Source organism: Lygodium microphyllum, chromosome 16 (assembly GCF_053477565.2).
Source record: "Lygodium microphyllum isolate KBCC chromosome 16, Lygodium_microphyllum_v1.1.10, whole genome shotgun sequence".
In the NCBI taxonomy this organism is placed as follows: Eukaryota; Viridiplantae; Streptophyta; class Polypodiopsida; order Schizaeales; family Lygodiaceae; genus Lygodium; species Lygodium microphyllum.
Window position 1 is genome coordinate 41,087,600 of NC_141150.1, and position 20,542 is coordinate 41,108,141.

General features: G+C 41.6%; 1 protein-coding gene across 10 annotated transcripts; it reads left to right on the forward strand.

The window, feature by feature from the left end:
• Positions 1–1,683: 1,683 nt before the first annotated feature.
• LOC148022729 (uncharacterized) lies at positions 1,684–17,316 on the forward strand. Of its 10 annotated transcripts, none has more exons than XR_015693529.1 (3): positions 1,684–1,810; positions 1,915–2,139; positions 16,975–17,114. XR_015693529.1 is itself a non-coding variant. In XM_087695650.1 (3 exons), the coding sequence occupies exons 1-3, from the start codon at positions 1,728–1,730 to the stop codon at positions 17,134–17,136; spliced, it is 387 nt and encodes a 128-aa protein (XP_087551776.1). In that variant the 5' UTR covers positions 1,684–1,727; the 3' UTR covers positions 17,137–17,316. The 10 variants fall into 10 exon arrangements, 4 of the variants coding, with proteins under 4 accessions (XP_087551776.1, XP_087551777.1, XP_087551778.1 ...); XR_015693530.1 differs by having other exon boundaries at positions 1,915–2,129; positions 16,975–17,113; XR_015693533.1 differs by having other exon boundaries at positions 16,958–17,097.
• Positions 17,317–20,542: the final 3,226 nt, after the last annotated feature.

A 20,542-nucleotide genomic window follows, 5' to 3' on the forward strand; every position in this document is an offset into this window, starting at 1 on the left:
CTCTGTCTCTCTTCCCCTCTCTCCTCTCTTCTCTCTTTTCCTTTTTTCTTTTCCTCTCTCTCTCTCTCTCTTAAATTTCATATTTTTTCTCTCTATAATTCTCTTTCTTTCATTCAAATTTTATCTTTCCTCTCTCTATAATTATCTCATTGTGTTCAAATTCTTTCTCTTCTTATTTTCTCTCTCATTTTCTTCTCTGTCTCTCTCTCCCCCTCTCTTCTCTCTTCCTTTTTTCTTTTTTTCTCTCTCTCTCTCTCTTAAATTTCATATTTTCTCTCTCTATAATTCTCTTTCTCTTTGTTCCCCCCTCTCTCTCTCCCTTCCTCTCCTCTTCTTTCTTTTTTGCTCTTTGTATATTTCTCTCTCTCTCTCTCTCTCTCTCTCTCTCTCTCTCTCTTTCTTTCTCTCTCCTTTTTTTAATTAAACAAAAAGTTTACGTTAAAAAGTTTAATGTGAGAGAGAGAGAGAGAGAGAGAGAGAGAGAGAGAGAGAACCTAGGCCCTATGCATGAGAGAGGGGGGAAGGAGGAGAAGAAAAATATTTAATTAAAAAAAAGCTATTCTCTTTCCTCTTTCTCCCCCTTCTCTCTCCGTCTTCTTCTTCTTCTTATCTCTCTTTTTCTCTTTTATTCTATCTCCTTCTCAAAGTGTGTGAAAAGCTATGTTCGAAAAATTTTAAATTAAAAAAAGCTTTTAAAATATTTAATTAAAAAAGTTTTAAATTAAAAAGTTTAATCTAACACAGAGAGAGAGAGAGAGAGAGAGAGAGAGAGAGAGAGAGAGAGAGAGAAAACCTAGGCCCTACACATGAGAGGGAGGGGGGGAAGAATTTAATTAAAAAGGGAAGGGGGTTTTAATTTAAAAAAGGGAGGTGAGGAGGGGAAGCTTTAATGAAAAAAGGGAAGGGGAAGAGAAAATGAGATATTACACGTAAGAAAGAGAGGAGGGAGGGGGGTTTTGATTAAAGAAAGGAGGTTTGGAAAAGGGGGTAAGTTCGGAAAGTCCTCTGGAGGTTCGGGGCTTTCCGAACCTATAGCTAAAATAATATAGTAGAGGAAAGAGAATAGTCTTTTTTTAATTAAACATTTTTCTTCTCCCCCTTCCCCTCTCTCTCCATCTTCTTCTTCTTCTTATCTCTCTAAAAAAAGTTTAAATTAAAAAGTTTAATCTAACACAGAGAGAGAGAGAGAGAGAGAATTTTGATTTAAAAAGAAGTTTGATTTAATTAAAGGAGAGAGAGAGAGAGAGAGAGAGAGAGAGAGAACCTAGGCCCTATATATGAGAGAGAAGGGGGGAGGGGAAAGGAATTTAATTAAAAAGGAAAGGGGGTTTTAATTAAAAAAAAAGAGGTGAGGAGAGGAGGCTTTAATGAAAAAAGGAAAGGAGAAGAGAAAATGAGATATTACACGTGAGAAAGAGAGGAGAGGAGGGGGTTTTGATTAAAGAAAGGAGGTTTGGAAAAGAGGTAGGTTCAGAAAGCCCTCATAAAGTTCTAGGCTTTCCGAACCCATTAGCTACAATATAGTAGTAAGATTAATGTTCTCTTAAATAAATCATTAATTAAAATCCTATATAAAGATCAAAGCTTTTCGAATCTATAGCTAAAATAATATAGTAATAAAAATAATGTTCTCTTTAAACAAATCATTAATTAAAGTCTCTTATAAAAGTCGCTAGAGAAAGAGAATCTATTGTCTATCGTCTATCAATGAGGCAAAAGATAGAGAGATGTCACGTCTTCGTAATGGAATCGTAGCAGGTGGTCTACTGCTGTTTGCTGCTGCAGGGGTGGCCTTCCCCTTCTATCTAGGGTAATCTTCACCAGATCTACCTTATAAGCTTCCCACTATGTATCGATAATAAGAAATTTATTGTGTCTTTTCCAGTAACAACCCGACCCTTGTGTTTTGAGCAGAGCCTCTGGCCATGGCAAGCCACCTGTCATAGATCCCAGCAGGCCATTGCCCCCTCATGCAGCTGTAAGAGGCCCCTACATTAACACAGGTTCTCGTGACATTGGGCCTGATACCGGTACAGTTCCACCACCTGCCTCGAAGCTCTGATGCCTTTCCACGGCTGCCATAAGGATTATCATCATCAAAGGACTTCTCTTTACAGATTCCACATCATGTTAGTTACCGTGAGTAATAGCATTGTTCTAACCAGGATTTAGGTGTTAGGAGAAGAAAAATTTGTATGTTAAGACTCAAGGGTAAGTACGCCATCGATGTTATGTATTTATTATGCCGTGGTCACGTCATTTTGATCCAGAAAAAGACATTTATATCATATTGGTCCCGTTGGGGTAACAGTTAAGGCGCTGCCACATTTTTGAAGGTAGAGCTCATGGTAGATATGCGATCTTTGGAGAGAAATAGATTTTATTAAGGTTCAGATCGTGCAAGATTTTCCGGCATCTCTACCTGCCATCCTACAAGGATATGCATCAGACAAATCTACTAGGTTTTGCAAGTTTGCCTTGAGAATCAAGCGACACAGAGGAACTAGCTTGGCCTTTCTCATGTCTAGACGGAGACATAGAATAATGAGGATGAGGCAGGTACTCTTGTCAAAAAACCTTCTGCACTTGTTCTGCCTTGATAAAGACTACCTTGTTGTTGGCTTGAATAAAAACCTTCTCTCTATTGATGAGGAGTTTGTGTCACATTTGGAGCCAAAGAGGGATGCTGCTGAGGACATAGCCTTGTGAGTATTCCTCCTAATCACTGCCATCCAAAGTGCCTCCTTTCACTAATCACCAGAAGCATGTCTCATCATTTTACATGAAAGTGGTTGCCTATGTACCTCTTTTGGGATTTGGGCACCATAAAAAGCAGTAGTGCAGCATACTCTTTACTGGTTGGACATGTTTAACTTGCTGCATTTGCTATAGAGGAATATCTTTCACAAGCATTTCTGCTGCTGCTCTTGAGCCTCTTTCTGAGTACACTCTAAAATGCAATGTCCTTATTGCTATCATCTGAAGCACTAGCCAGCAAAGGTATCCCATTTAGGCTCATACCATAAGTTCTTCATACTATTTGCTTCAATTTGCAACATGCTTATAGATATCCCATAATGTACAAGCCTTGTTCCTATCGTGGCAAGCCAATGGAGGCTCAACCAACACTTGCTGAAGAGATGCCACATCTAGTGGAATCAAACAATACATATGAGGCAAAAAAATTCACCACTACCACCCAACTGGTCATGCTTGTCAAACATCATGTGGAATTCTCCCAAAGGCCTTCATGGCATCACATGCACCAATTGACTCCCAAGAACAAAGGTGCCGTTTGTAAAATTGAACCTCTCACTTGCAGTGTATGGAACAAAACCTCAAAGAAACCCTTAAGTATGCTAGATCTTGTGTAATTTGGCAGTCACATTCCTTGGACCTATATTTTCATTGTGAGATGCAGCAGTTGCTAAATTGGATAGAGGTTACGCAATCCTTGGAGTACTCGAGGGGAACTGTGCATGTTAAAATGCTGGGTCACATTGTGGTTGTTTAATAGAGTGGTTAACAAAACAAGCCTTCCTTTCAAGAAAATATGGTGGAACCTCATTCTACCTTGACTACAACAAGCATTAAAATGCATTAAATAAATAATAACTTGAAAATTCAGCACTCTAGCAATTTGGGCTAGATTTCCCTCAAGAAAAGAGATGGGTCGACACCCATTGGCCCCAAAAATCCTAGAGTCCCTTGTGGTATTTCTTTTCACATTAACTCCAAAGAACGATTTTATGATTGGGAAAGGCTGAGTCTTCGAGAGATAAGGGGAGCAAGTTGAGAACTCAAAATCTGTCCAAGTTCCTTCAACTGAAACTCCCCCTATTCCTAGCAAATCAAGGTACAATCCCTCACAATTTTGGAAGAACTAGTTGCTCTCTGGAATTAACAACCTGAAACCTAGTTTGCCTCTTGATTTGAGTAATTGGGGAGCTCAAATTGAGTATTCTCTAGTTGCATGCAAATCAGCCCTGTTGTAGACCACTAGATCTCGTTGAATTTCCTGTCCACAGGTTGAATTTACATTAACAACCTTCACAAATCATTGAGGCATGTCCCGATACATTCATGCAAACCCTAATCCTTGCTGGTTATAGACTTGGGATTAGGAAAATTCTGACAACAACACTTCATGTCCAAATTTGAGGCTCGAATCATCAAAATTCCAACAATAACACTTTAGATACACATTTTAGACTTGAATGATCAGTTATGAATCTTCATGAGATTGCACATATTTCTCTGATTTTCATCTCTTGAACATGCCCAAGAACAGGTTGCCTGCAGCAAATTAAGCATAAATTGCTGTCATTAGCATTGAATGCTACTCTAGATGCTGTTGCCTGCATTAAATGCTACAGTTTGCTGCTACTACTCTTTCAGCCGCTGTCATACTCTTTCAGCTGCTGTCGCTTGCTGAGAATTAGGGTTTTTCTTTTGTCTATTGCTCCAAACTCACCATTAGTTAGATTGCCATCTTGGAAACATCCATTGGCGGGGAAGTTGCTAGAGAGAAGAAATCTCCTCATTTCTAGGTGGAGCCTTAAGAGGCAGAGCTCCACTAGAATTGGCTCAAGCATGTAACCAGATTGAAAGAAAAGACGTGAACACGAGAGAGAGAGAGAGAGAGAGAGAGAGAGAGAGAGAGAGAGAGAGAGAGAGAGAGAGAGTGTGTGTGTGTGTGTTTATTGGCCACTATTGAAGGATGCTATGGCCGCTGTGGGCACGGTTCTGGTCCCTCCCAGTCTCAGGGCTGTGAATCGCAACCGCTTGTGTATGTTATGGGACACTGCAAGGAAAAGGCCTGCTTGGTTTACGCCTCAATTGCTCTGGCATGCATCCGTTACACTTTCGTTTGAAATGGGGCAATTTTGCAGGACATTGCTTTTCCTGTGGACAGTTGGGGCATTTTATGGCCGAATGCCCGGAGCAGCAACACACTTCAGATGTTGGCCATGTTGCGCCGCCCATGGAAGATATGGTGTGTGATGCTCCGTCGCTGGATACTATCCACCCGCCCCAAGTTCTGGCCAAAGGTAAACAACAGGTTTCGGGTCTGGATTCCTGTGCCACTGATTGGGTTGAAGTATGTGCAAAAAAAGGCAACAGGGTTGTTGCTGGCATGGAGAATACTGTGCCTACTACCTCACAAGATTCCATGCGTACATATATGCGCAGGAAGGAAATGTTGTCTTTCGAGCGCTCTGCTCCTGCTATGGTTTCCTCTGCCCCCCGTCCTCAGCCCGCCAGGAAAATGTATTCGGATCGTCCAAAGGGTCCACCTGCTAAGCTGGCTTTTGATACCAGAGGCAACGTCATTACCCCGTGGGACCGTCGTTATCCCCGTTCCAACCCCAAGCCAGCAGATATGCCGTCTACTTTCAAATCTGGTCCTCAGAATTCTTTTGCGGTGTTGGCGGATTTCTTGGACGAGGGAGTCCTAGACATTCTCGCCGACAAAGTCAAATTGAGGCAAGCTGTGCCTCGTATCTGATTTTGTTTTGAATACACATGAAAATAGCCACGTGGAATGTGCGAGGAATTTGTTCTCGACACAAGCAACATGCCATGTGGAGTGCATTGTATGAGAATCAGTGGGATACCCTGTGCGCTGTTGAGCACAAGAGTCATGGTGAAGCCGGAAAAGTTGTGGATTGCCATGGCTTTCGTTTGTTCTATGCAGGAACACAGGCCATGCATTATTCGGGTGTGCTCATGATTGTACATGACAAATATCAGCCTGTTCTTATTAAAAATGATGTTCATGGCCGCTTTTTGGTAATTGAAATTATATTCGAAGGGGAAATCTTATGGTTACTTGGCCTCTATGCTCCGAATGATTCGTTATCTCGCCGGGAGCTTTGGCAGACTTTGCAGACCTCCTTGTTACTTGGCAGACGGGGCTTCTTTATGGGGGATTTCAATATGTGTGTTGATTCTTCCCAGTCCACATCGGAGCATTCGGTAATGGATGCGTTGGAAAGTCGTATGTGGCATGAGTTGGCTCTTGCTGTTCTTAAGCAAGATCTCTGGTCCTGGCTACACCCGTCTTCTACAGGGTTTACTTTCCATTCTGCCCAGTATGCAACAACATGGTCGCGGTTGGACCGTATATATATCATGCAGAATGATGATTTTCTTCCTGAGATGCTCGAAATAAAAGTGTTGCAGCAATATGCCTTGTCGGACCATTTCCCTCTGCAGCTCGAGTTGCTTGCACAACCCATTGCACCTTTCAAGCAATTTCTGGAGAGACTCCCTTTGCGTTTCAACTCGTCTTACTTGAAGCATGCAATCTTTCAGGGCTATATGCAGCAATTGATTGACAGATTCTTCTTGGACTTTTCCTCTCAGGGCACTGCGTCATTTGAAAGATTGCTCTCTAATGTGTAGCAGGTTGCTCGGCAGTATGGGATCTATCATGCCTCTCTTTGTCGGCGGCGTCGACAGGCAGCGGAGGACCTGCTGGTTTTGGTTCGTTCTCTGCTGGTGGACACTCCGGATGATGCATTTCTGCTCGCACTGGCCATGCGGGTGGCTGATCTTATTAAAGAATTCCAGTTGAAATCATATCAGCAGGCCAAATTGCAACATTTGACAGAGACTTTGCAAGATAGTGCATGTCAGACCCATAAGTTCTTTCGAGCTCTCCACGCCTCTCCTGCTCGAGAGAATATGATCAGACTCGAGGATGCAGAAGGCCACCTTATCCTGGATCCACAGACTATTGTGCATATGTGCAGGAATTATTTCCGCGACCTTCTCGGTTCCACTTCTCCACCTTCAGCCCAAATTACTCAGGCCCGTTCGGGTTTTTATGACCTGGTCCGCAATTAGCTTCCGTAGGACATGCAAGCTACTATGGAGTCAGATATTTGTGAGGCAGAGGTTATGGACGTCTTGTTACACTTGCCCAAGGATAAAAGTCTGGGTTGGGATGGTCTCACCAGTGAGTTCTTTGAAGCTTTTGCTACCCAACTGGCGAAACCATTGCAGGCTTTGTTTCAGCAGGTGTGGGAAACGGGGATCATGCCTTCCTCATGGAAAGAAGGACTTATTAAACTGCTTTCAAAAGTTCCTTCGCCATCTAAGTTGACACAGTGGCGCCCGATTTCTTTGATGGGTTCAATGTACAAAATCTTTTCCAAAGTAATGGCGAATCGGCTCCATAAGCATCTCCCTGCCCTTGTGCACCCTCTCCAGTATGGTTTCATTAAGGCCCGAAATATTCTGCACAATGTATTGAATGCTCAACTGGCAATTGATTATGCAAGGCATTCTAATCAGGAGGTAGTACTGATTCAACTGGACCTGGAAAAGGCTTTTGACTATTTGGACTGGTCTTTCGTCGCTGAACTTATGTCTGCTATGGGCTTTGGTGCTCGGATGTCTCGTCTAATCTACACCATTAGCGTTGCGGCGTCTTCGCGAGTCATGCTGAATGGAGGTGTTACTGAGTCATTTGTCCTTGCCCGTTCTGTCAGACAGGGGTGCCCTTTGAGTCCTCCATTCTTTGCCCTTGCGACACATCCAGTTCTTTCCATGTTATCTCATATGGCAGCCTCTTCTCAGTTGGATGGACTGTCGCTTCTTACAGGACAGCACTTCATTAGCCAATCCCTGGCGGATGATACCTTTATGATTTTGCGTGCGGACAAGGATAACCTTTGAAAAGCATTGGATGTTTGGGGTCTCTTTGGTCAGGCGTCCGGCCTTCGTATCAATGCGCTCAAATCAGCCATTCTAAGTTGCACGGAGTCGGATTTGCAGTCCTTGGACTGGCAGGGTCTGGTTGCTCCTCGTGGCTTCATTGTCAGGCATCTTGGGTACCCTTTGGGTGTTGATGTTCCCCCAAAGCAGCTTCTGCAGTGGATTTCTCAGAAAATGGTGGCTAAGTTTATGTATTGGAAGTCTCAGGCCTGGCCCTTCCATGTTCGCCTCAAAGTAGCCCAGACAATTATGTTGCCAATGCTCACATATTTCTTGCCATTGTTGCCCTGGACTACTACGACTCTGAATGCTCTTACTCAGTCTATTCGCTTCATGCTATGGAAGAAGGACTCATTGCATGCAGGTATTTCCTGGATCTCGTGGTCGCATGCGTGCACCCCCAAACGCATGGGTGGCGGAGCTATTTTAGATGCCCAAACTCACATGCAGGCACTCCGTTGGTTTCTTTTCCGCGCCATGTGCTCGGATAATCATCCGTGGGTCGATATAGCCCGTTATTTCCTTGAGGGCCATGGGCTTCTGCATGGCAATACCCAAATCCGGAGTTCTTGGTGGCATGTTCTTAATGCTGATTCGCGGTTCTCCAGTTCTTCTTCATCGCTGCTTACTCATTTGGTATGTTCCTGGAAACACGTCCTCCAGAAGGCTCAGTGGCATTCAACGGAGGATCGCTTAGCTACTAACTCTTTTCAATTGGAATTACTGGCAGTCTCGTGTTTACTTTCGTGGGAAGGTAAACATGAGCTTAGACCACAATTCAACCGGATGGCACGTTTGGGCTTGTCTTCGGTAGAGGATGCCACCCTTGCCAGTCGCAATGTGCTTATATCGTTTCGTACAGCTAGGAGGCTTTTCAGGATCCCTCGTGGATATAGGCCTTTATGGGAATAGCTTTTGAGGGTGCTCCAGAGCAGACAACCCTTTCCTGCCCTTGCTTCGGATCATCCCTAGCAGGATTGGGACCTACAAGGCGGGCTGAATTTAAGCAAAGCTTCTGCTAACCAAGTGTATCATCTTCTGATTAAAGATCATCAATGGCTAGTTACTAAAGCGAATGCTTTATAGGGATTGTGTAAATCCCGGTCATGGTGGAGGGCAACTGTGATGGAGGGCTGGTTGAACAAGACACCCTTTAAATATAAAGTCTTTCTTTGGAGAGTGGTGATTGGTGGTCTTCCGCTTGCTTCAGCTCTTTCCAAGCGACAAATCTCCAATGGCACCTGTTTCTTTTGCACCACTACTGTGGAATCCGCCCGCCACCGATTTATTTCTTGCCCCATCACTAAGAAAGTCTGGTTATTTTTGTCGGCTGTTTGGCAAGGGGTGGTTGGTTTCACCCTGCGCCCCTTTGATTGGGTTTTTGGCCAGCCCAAATACCCCACTCCGACACAGCCACATATGAAGCTCATGTATCACTTTCTTCGATATTGGGGCTGTTGGCATAACTGGACCATTCGGAATGCTTTTCTTTTTGACTCCGCCTATAATGTTCAGCGGCATATTGCGAGGCTTAAGGGCCTCTTGTATTGGCAGTTAGCTCTTCTCCACCATTCTGATTTGCTCTCTAGGGAGGACTTACGTCCCTGGCATATGGCAATTTCCTCCGCGTCTTTGCCATGACATTGTAACTTGTAGTACTTACAACCTCTTCACATGATGGCTTAGATTGTCGTCATGTATCTTGTAATCAAGTAATCTTGTATTTTTTTCGTAATTAATACAATTACCTTTTACGAAAAGAGAGAGAGAGAGAGAGAGAGAGAGAGAGAGAGAGAGCTGAAGATTGCAAAGTATGAATACCGAAGATTGAAGAAGAATTGTGCAACAAATTGTCAGAGCATCACCAATCGGAGAGCTCTCTCTCACCTATAGAAAGATTGAGTGATTGTGACCCTTGGGCATGCTGGCTATAAATAAAGTGTAGCAAGTCAGTCAAGCTGAAAATTGGTGGACTGCAGCAAATTAACGAGATAAAATGACAAAATAATTATAAACTTTTGTGATTAGATGTCTAGCTGCCGCATGGCACCTGTCCACCTTGCCTAGTTTGCCCTTAATGCACAATAATTGCTAGTGACTACACTGAAAACTATTTGATATGCTCCAAACTGGGAAAATCTTCCCTCAATGTCCTGACATAGCTTGTCCTCATTGTGGGGATGACCAAATCTCTAATACCTTCTCTTAGATCCTAGATAGAGCATTAGGCTTAGGGATTTGGAATGTTGATGAAGAATGGTGCGAGGAAGTGCTTTGCTAAATAAATTTGCCACATTATCCTCCCACTTACAATAGTCCACATCTGTAGTCTCATCCAAGAGCTTCTTACGAAGTGATACTAGATGTCCATGTGCTTCATCCTAGCTGTGCCTTTGAAGCCAAATGATCTCATAAGTGGTAGTACAAGCCACTTGATACTCAACCTTTGTAGATGATGGGACAAATTTGGGCTGTTTCTTGCTACTCTATGAGATAACATCTATATCCAAAATGAAGCAATAACATGTTGTTGACCTCCTATGTTTAACATCTCTAGTCTAGTCTGTGTTTGTTCAACTTCGTACCACCAAAGCTGAACCATCTGCACTTGCTGGATAAAATAGGCCAAGGTTGAGGGTCTCCCTCAAGAATTGAAACATCCTCAATATAGCTTACTAATGAACCTTCTTAGGTTCACTCCTCATTAAGCTTGCAAGTAAACCAAATAGGAGGTCCAAATCAATCCAAGTATTCAATAGCCATATTAATGACCCAACCAACTATCTATAGTAGGAAGTATTTGCCAATGGTGAATCTACATGAGCTACAAGCTTTCAATTCGGATCCATGGGAGTAGAAATGATTTGACACTCTTGCATCTCAAAAGTAGTCGAGCTCTTGCATATACCACTATTGAGATAGTGAGATCCCCCTCTCAGTTTGCCCTATCTCATGACCTAGGAAGAAATGAAGAGGTCCCAAATTTGTCATCTCATACTTATCAAGTAGTGTTGTCTTAGTCTGCTTGATCATTTGGGTAGGTACATGCCAAGATGAGATTGTCCAATAAAGCACAAATATTACGTACCCTTACTTGACGTGTGGGCGTACAAATTGGGATTAGATGTAGATATCCTATACCCCATCGTCTTGATGGAATGAGTATATCTTCTCCTTCCAAGCATGAGGATCTTGTTTGAGGCCATAAAGTGTCTTTTTAAACCTGTATACCTTATCATCTGAGGAAGAAAATCTAGGAGGCTACTCCACATAGATCTCCTTTAAGTTGCGGTTAAAGAATGAAAACTTGACATCCAATTTGTAAACTGTCTATCTCCTATTGCTAGCAAGAGCTAAAATTGTCAGAATGGTGGCCATACGAGATGTGGATATAAATGTATCATGGAAATTAACGCGTGGCCTTTGCACAAAACCCTTGGAAACCAACCATACCTTGTGCTTGTAGAGTGTGCCGTCATTGAGATACTTGGTAAGACCTACTTGACTTCAATCACCTTGCGACGAGCAAGCCGAGGTACAATATACCAAGTGCCATTCTGTTCAATAGGCTTCAATTCCTACTCCACGGCCTTTCGCTAATAATCAGATTGTAATGCTTCCTTCACTGATGGCTTCCTATCTTGCATGGTATTGGTCATTAAAACATAGTTAATACAAACAAGCTCAGGGGGATATGCTTGGTTCCTTCGAGGTCCTTGTGGGCCATCTTGCAATTGGCACGCCTTGGGAAGCCCCTCAATCCTTGCATAAGGGAGTGTATCACGAGCCCAAAGAGGAGGCTGATACTCCCCTCATGGCTCTGCCTTTGTTGAAGTCTTTGAAACATCCACCGGTGGGAAAGTTATTGGAGAAGCAATCTCCTCATCTGTAGATGGAGTCTTAAGAGGCATAAGCTCCATTGGAATTGGCTCAAGTTCTCAACTATAACTTGGATCTCCAAGAATAGGGTGCTTCTCACCCCCCTCTGAAGTAGGAAACTCAATGAGCTGCACATCTCGGCTCGTATAGACATCCCATTAGATGGAATCATGTATATTGTACCACTATGATTGAGAGGTGTAGCTGACAAACACTTGTTTCTTGGAAGCTGCCTTGAACTTATTCCTCTGTTTCTTTGAAAGATGAATGTAAGCATCACATCCAAACACCCTTAAATAGGAAACATTGCTTTAGCCCAAAATATGCTTCAAAAGGGGTTATGCCTGTAACAGTAGATATAAGTAACCGATTTAGAATATGAAATTGTATGGCCATTGCTTTGGCCCAAAGACACCAAGGTGTATGTTGATACTCGATCATAGTTTGAGCCATCTCGATCACACTCCTATTCTTCCACTCTAAAATACCATTCTCTTGAGGAGCCACATACTCTTGATGAATTCCTCAATGTTCAGAAAAGTGAGACAATTCATTGGAGACAAACTCTACACCTTTGTCACATCTTACTATCTTAAGCTTTCTGCTTGAATGGTTGCCCTCGAAGATACAGGTTACCTTATAGGTGGAATGTTGGGATTTCTAGTATGATCTTCTCTCTCTCCTCTTTTGTGCTTCTTTTTGGGCATGAGAAGGGGACCGGGGTGTTGAGAAACCATATCACTCAATACAGGACTGTCCAATTTTGCCAAAATAAAGCAATTTCAGCAAAACCCCCAAATTTTACCAAGTGTTGATGTCCAAATTGCGCGGAATTCAACCTGCATGTACATAAAATGACCAAATGCTGCACAAATTTTACCCAAATTGCACAGGGTCCAATGTGCCTCAATGTCAAGAAATTGGGTTAATTTCAGCCCAATTTGTGCATGTATATGAAAAGCCCCAAATGTCGGGGACAAAATGTCACAAATTCCTGCAATTTTTGAGACAAATTTGCTTGTCCTGCATAAAATTTTCCAAATCTGGGAAAAGCCCCAAATTTTTGGGCCAAATGTTGAGAAATTTCACTCAGATGAGCAAAATTTCAACAATTTTGGCGAAATTCCCAATTCAAATGTGCACAATGTCTGCAATTCCGGCGCAGATGCCTCAATTTTTCATGAATAGTGCTCAGTTTGGCGAAGCCCCAACTTTTTGGGCCAAAATTGCACAAATTTGATGTTTTGTGCTTACATGCACAAACCTCGGTTAGAGGAAGGAGTTTGAGAAAAGGATTTTTTTGAAAAAAAAGTTTCAAATGACGGGTCCGTTGACTCGTCAGGCTTGTCTTCCGTTCTCCTCGTCGCGCGCTCGCCCACTGGTCCCGTCACTATCGCATGCTCGCCGCTGGTCCTGTTACCGTCATGCACTCGCCCCGCTGGTCCAAGCGCCTGTTGCAGGTCAATCGCAGCGTGCCACGCGACGGCTGCTGCCCACTACTCTGTTTGACCGTGATGCGTGTCGCCTATCGCCTGCCAGTCGCCACGAGCCTTGTCGCACAGCTGGAGCCTGGCCCTCGCACACTCTCCACAGCCTGTTTGCTTTCTGTAGCTCACGACTGTGATTCTCGTGCTCGCCTTTGAGCTGTCTCTTGCTAGCTCTAGTCTTTTACCTCAGCCTGGCGATTGTTTGCAGCACCTTACGCTCTAATACCAGTTTGTAGGACTCGATTAGGCACAAAGATCGAGGCAGACTGTTGTATGCACAGTGAGAGACAAAGAGAGTGCGAAAGAGCAAAGTAGAGAGTGAGCACGTTTTTCGGTACAATGAGGAGCGTACCACTTTAGGTTTTTAGATAGATATATATATTAAAGTACAATGTGCTAAGGGTGTGTTCACACCCGTGCACATAGAAAAGATACGATGGTCCTTTATTCCCAACAAGACTGTTGTAGACAACAATGGCCAGCTTGGACCGTGATGTCCTCCGCGTCCGGGGTGTGGGCAACAAGTTGAAATACTTGAAATCTGCAAAAACGAGATATCAGCAACGGTCGCTCTATTGTAAACAACTGCAAACTACGGGTGGAAGGTTGGAAACAAGCGCTAGACTATTGTAGATGATAGTAAGGGAGAGCTGAGACTGCGATGTCCTCCGCGAAAGGGGTGTGGACAGCAAGCTGAAAACACCTGAAACCTGCAAAAACAAGATTTTGATGCAGCAGAAGAAGAAGAGAAGTGGATGTTGAACCCGCCACTGGTCTTTGTCGTCACTGGAGAGGAGTATCTTTGCCACTGTTTGAGCAGATCTGGCTTTGATACCATGTCAAAAGATGACGTACCAGCAAGACAATAGGTTTTGTAGGGAGGAATACAAAGTGAACTCAACAAACATGGAGAAGAGAAGAGAAGAGAGAAGAAACTCTGATGAATGGAATGATGAAGTTCTGAATCATGGAGTGAATGTGATACAAGGGAACAAGGTTGTTGTAGCACAAGGAAGATGATAAAGACAGCCATGAACCATGAACCGCAATGTCCTCCTGAAGGGGTGTGAGTACAGTGGAGAGGTTGGAGAGAAGAGGTGACAGACTGAATGAATCAGCCGTAAGGAATGAATGAGAGTGACCTATAAATAGGCAGAGCCAGTCTAGGATGGCACCCCTTTTTGGGGCTGCAAACCCTAAACGGAAAACACAGAAACACAAAAAATGTAATTTGCGGGTGAAGGGTTTCTTAACACTCTGTTTCATCTTTGACCATGAGATTGGCATTAGGTACCATTAAACGCCACTACTCTAATGTCACTAATTGACACTTATGGCCAAATGAATGACCTAGGCCAACAACTGGCACCAGATACCACCAAGTACCTATGCAACATAACTTATAGCAACTTTTGCCTTTGACATTGTGTGATTTCCTCGGGTCTTGGGCTCGTAAATTTACTCTAATCCCAGTTACATCTAACATGTGCAACATTTACTTAACCATGTGATTAAAGATTATTCTACATGTTAAGTGAGGCTTCAAAAATATATGTCCTCATGACATCTTGGTTCAGCAAGAAATAAACTATAGTTGCTACATCCAGTTGTGAAGTTGAGTACAAAGTAGTATTCACAGCCACAGTGGAGTGCGGCTCCACATGACGGCTCCAATTCTTATCTATCTTGACAGTGAGAGTGCTTTGGCCATTGCACAGAACCTAGTGTTCCATGCTTGCACAAAGAATATAGAAGTTCATTACCATTATGTTCGTGAGTGGATGCGAGCCAGAGATAATAGAGTTGTTTTATGTAGCCACTGAAGGTAACTTGGTAGATCTTTTCACGAAGGCTCTTCCTTGACCAGACTTCCAAGCTGTTGGCTAGTCTTGATCTTGATTCCATTTGTTCCATGATCTGTTATACTTTGTATTGTCATAGATTGGTATATCGACTTGGATGAACTTGTGCGACCATGATCTTATATTTTCTTTCATTTTCTAGGATTTTGTCATTGTTCCTTGATTAGTCCATTGTTAGGGTTTCATTTTATTATGAAAAGACACTGTGTGTCAATAGCACATAAGTGTGGCATTATTCCTTTTGGTCGCCTCGTGCATTGTATTCTCTCTGAATCTTTAATACATTGCCTCTCATTTTGTGATGAGTTATTGTGCATCAATCAATTCATTCATTATCTTTCCTTCTCTATCAATTAATCACACAATTACTTCACACCCGGGCCAACAGGTAGGTCTGAGTGTGATCACAGCCATTTGGAGCAAATCACTGACAACAAGTTGCACATCTGCTGGCATGACATGAGAAATGGCTGTAGACAGTGTGTGAATCACAGCTGCCACTGGCTGAGAAAAGAAATGCACACAAAACTGAATGGAAAACACAGTTAGAGCTCCAATGTCTCTGTCAGACTTTGATTGAGCTCACAACCAGGAGACCACAGAATAAAATGGCAGGCTAACAGTATCAGCAGTCATTTATGTCTTGCACAGTCATCTCGTGCCACTGAAGAAGGCTTTCTATGGCCTTAGATAGGCTCCTTGGGCATGGAACAAAGCATGTGGACTGTAGTGTACTATGGATAGCTTCTAACAACCCTTGCTTGTGAATGTGGAAGCAGTTTGGGAAAAAGTTCTCTCTTGCTGTCACAAGTTGCCGCCTACCTGCAGTTTTGCTGTCTATGGAATTTTGCATAGTCTTAAGTGGCAGCATAAATCATAGTTTAGTAACATTTGCTTCCTGCACTACCTCAAACATGGCTGTTCTCTTCTAGAGCTGAAATTTCTCATTTGTCTGCTGCATTTTGCATCTGCACTGCTGCCTGGGCTTGTTCTTTCTGTCTTTCTGCCTAACCGCTTTCGCTTCATGATGGAGATTTGTGGCCGGTTATAGGTTTGTCTGCTGACCCATTCAGCCTGATGAAAGGCCGATAGCTCTGCACCTTTGGTGTGCTGGTTTCAATGTTATTCATGATTGTTGGTCTGCTGACCCATTCAGCCTGATGAAAGGCCGATAGCTCTGCACCTTTGGTGTGCTGGTTTCAATGTTATTCATGATTGTTCAAGTACATTGATTCTATGTGTGACTGTTGGCTGTTTTGGTTGCTGGTTTTGCATTTGGTTGGATTTGGCAAGGTTCGCCTCTGTTGCAAATAGAAGGCTTATCATTATGGAGCTATGAGGGCTGCTAAAGCAGGCAAAGAGTTAAGCACGAAATGTAGAACATTTAGCTCCAAATCAAACCTGATCTACTTGCTTCAGTACATAGATGTTCTGTCTATGCTTATAAGCACAGACCCATACACTCTTTTGGTTCAGTCAGTGCAAGCTTTGGTGCTGAGTTGCTCTTTTCCTAGTAAAGAACGTGTGCTCTTTTTAATATTTTTTATCTCTCCACTTGAATTTCTAGGCTTCCGTGGTGGTGCAAGATTCTGGAAACTTCTATATGAATAGTGTGGATTACAATACTTTGGAGAAGTTCAAAGGTGTCACCTTCATTGGTGTAAGAATGAAAATAGAAGTTACTTCAGTACATCACTACAAAATGTGTGGAAGTGCTTTGCAGCTTGCACACTAAAGTAAACGTGTGCGATTGTTCTTAAATCAAGAAATCCTGCATACAATCAAATGATCATAGCAAAAAATATAGCTAGCATATTGTTGATGTTTATTTTGTGATATGCCTCGATAATGTAACCTGAATCCTTTGTTTTGGAGAGCTTTATATGCAACTGTTTATTGCACTTCAAAAGCTGGATGTTGAAAATGCTGTATATGGACTGTTGCCATTGAGAATGATTTTTAGCTTTTTGCTAAGTTAAAATATTATTTTTCAAGTTTTGATAGGGCACTATATAAAACAGGATCGTGTCAACTTAGAACCATCTCAAGCAATCTCAACATATGTGGAGGCAATCAGGCGTTCAAGTGCTTGCTTTGGGAGTTGGGAGCCTCTACAAGACTGCTTGGCCAACGTACAAAAAAGCATCAAGCATGCAAACAAATGTTTGGGATATGCACCCTAGAAAGAGGTTAGGTGTATATGCCACTTGCTGTGACACTGAATTTGAAGACTTTTTTGTGTAGCGACATTGGGGTGTCAAGTTGGTGCTTGGACTGGTGATTGACTACTTTGGCTAACATATTCAGTATGAGACAATGCTTGATTGCAGCAATATTATACACTTGAGTTTCGGAGGTACAAATAGGCAAGCCTTTGTCCAAAGGGATTCATTTTAAGCCATGAGCTATGTAAGTGCATTGAGCATGGATTCACAAAAAGAAAAAAAAGAAAAAAAAAAGAAGCCCTGAGCTTGTTGCTGTATAGTATATTGAGTGAGGGTAATAAAGGTGGGTTAGGGAATACTGAAACATGACAAGTAGATAGGTCAGGTTGTTTTGCTTTGGAAAACATGGATCCATTGACACGTTAGACATGCCCAAGTTGATAGACATGCCCAATGGTTGGTCTATCAAGCTTTTGATTGATTGGCGATGCCTTGGCTTGCCACAATACCCTTATGTTAGCAATCACGTGTAGCTTGTATAGTCATCTCCTACTTATGAGCCTCAATTGGAGTTAGACGGGGACATTAGAAGCTTAACACTCGGTCTATCATGCGTTTTGACGGAGGAGACAACTCTTTCTAGAGCATGCATTCCTTATTTAGTCGGATTTAGGAGTGTTCACACTAGCTAGTTATTTTCTAGCTTAGTGCAGTTCTTTTTCAATGAATGTGGAGTGTGTTCACATTGGCCAAGATGGGGCGACAACAATAATGATAATCAACATTTTGTTGATCAGTTGGCCAGCATTTTTGGCGCCTATAAGTAGTAGGTGGTTGGTTTTGGCATATTTCAGCTATTTATAGTTATTCTCCACACTTTGTTGGTCATTCATAGATTCATCTTGTGTAGATTTGAGGACACTGTGACATTAGGGATACTCCATCTTTTGGTGTTACCTTTTGATCCAATGCTCTCATTGATTCAGCTTTCATTTGATTAAGCCCTCCTCTACTTCCACATTGGCTATGAAATCCCCCCCCTAGGATCCAACTTGCACACTTGAAACACGATGCAAGCTATACTCGCAATGAAAGGGATTGGATATCAGATTCACCTCCTAGCCATAGAGCCAATTAGCCTCACCTCCAAGCTTGGGAGCTAGCATCACTCCAGGCATGACCACATCCTCCAAAAGCAGTGATTGCACCTTGACTGCCCTAGCCTTGAAGTGTCCTTTAGTGCATTTGTACTAAGTCACTTCATGACTACTGTGACCAATGCTACTAATGCCCATTTAGAAGGGCGGTTGACTAAGTGCCAATTTGTGATTTTGTTAATTTTTAGCATTCATCCACTTCATAAAGATACTTCCCTTGGTTTCATTAAGAAAAGCGTAGCGTAACTTTTGATTGTAGAGAGCAAGGTGACAAGTTCAAATCCTTGCTCGACTATTATGGTTTTATAGAGTAAATGGCTTTGTGATACTTTTTGTTTTTGCTGCTCCAAAAGATGCCAAAAGTCATCTAAGGAAGGCTTTAATTTCTTAGATCAGACAACTTTTTGTGTGCAAAGATTTAATTGTACACTTGTGGGTTGATATACATGTAAAATGTTTGGTGAAGTGCCAAGTTCTTGTTATTTAATTTTATGGTATTTATTTTTAGATAATCTCAAAATTACATTTCTCTTGTTGCATTCTCTTTTAATATTTTAGAGCATTTCTTATTGTGGATGTTGGTTCTTATTGTTTGCTACATAAGCACTATTACTTGAGTAATAATGGGAAAAAGTCAATAGATTGATAACCTTATCCTTAGTTTACAATCATTATTACTATCAACGGTGGATACACATATGACTTGAGTAATAATGGGAAAAAGGTTAATAGATTGATAACCTTATCCTTAGTTTACAATCATTATTACTGTCAATGATGGATGCACATAGGTGCTTGCATGCCAAAGCACAAGCAAAGAATACATATGTTAATACCACATAATATTGATGTTTTATAGGGAATGTTGGCCAACTAAATAATGTGGTTGACTAACTTGTTGCATCCAATAGAAGCTCTTTTGGACAACACAAGATAACCTTGTGGTGATGCTCCAAGTTTTGCGTATGGTACCTTGTTGGAAGATCAACTTGTTGCATCCAATATAAGCTCTTTGGTATAACACAAGATAACCTTGTGGGGATGCTCCAAGTTTTGTGTGTTGGAAAATCAATAAGCACTAGAATTAGAATTTTGTGCACTAAGCTAGTGAAAGGAGATCCACATGGCTATGAGGCTTAGGTAGATTTATACCTTGTTTATGCATAGGCAAAGGTATAAAGAAAACATGAGGTTTTAATGACAAGGCCATCAAGGGCGGTTCTAGACTAAGTGCCAATTTGCCATTTTGTTAATTTCTAGCATTGTGGTAGGCACATCTACTTCATATAGATACTTCCCATGGCTTCATTAAAAAAAGTGTAGCGTAACTTTTGATTGTAGGGAGCAAGGTGACAAGTTCAAATCCTTGCTTGCCTATTAAGGTTTTATAGAGTAAAAGGCTTTATGACACTTTCTTTTTGCCACTCCAAAAGGTGTATCAAAAGTCATTTAAGTAGGGCTTTAATTTCTTAGACTAGACAATTTTTTGTGTGCAAATGTTTAATTATATACTTGTGGGTTGATATACATGTAAAATATTTGGTGAATTGCTAAGTTCTTGTTATTTAATATTATGGCATTTACTTTTTTTATTAAAATAAGTTATGTATTCATATTTTAATTATATTTTATAATCGCATTAAGATTTTTTATTTGTTGCATAATAGTGACTTGTTACATTGGTTCTATTTGTTGCATAGTAGTGGCAAGTGTAATGAGAGTATTATGTGATGAATAGAAACTAATACTTAACATTTTAAAATGAATAATATTTTAATTTCATAGCAATAAAATGACTTTCATAACATTGTGCACTCATGTGATACTAGTCACTATCATGTAGCAAATAGAAAATGGTAATGAAATCTAATAAATAAATAAATTGTATCTTATTTTTTTAGGAATAAATAAAAACATATCATAATAATGTGACTTGTATTATGAAAGGTGACATTTTAAAGCACGAAAATAACTTTAAAAAATGATGCTTATCCTTAGTTCTTAACCTTAATCATATTTAGTAGGTAAGGCCTTCTTTACTACATTAAATCTTTTAATGCATAAGAACTATCCCCAATGAAAAAAGGGGACTAATAATAATAATAATAAAAGTTATAGCTAAGGGTTGAAAGCCTTAGTACTAAGGCTCAAAGTTTTGGAAAGAATGACAAGTGAGAGGGTCGTCAAAAACATGGAGAGAGGCCACTATTGTCATGTTCAAGGGCTTCCTTTTGGTTGCTATCGAGATCATCGTTAATAGGGTATTG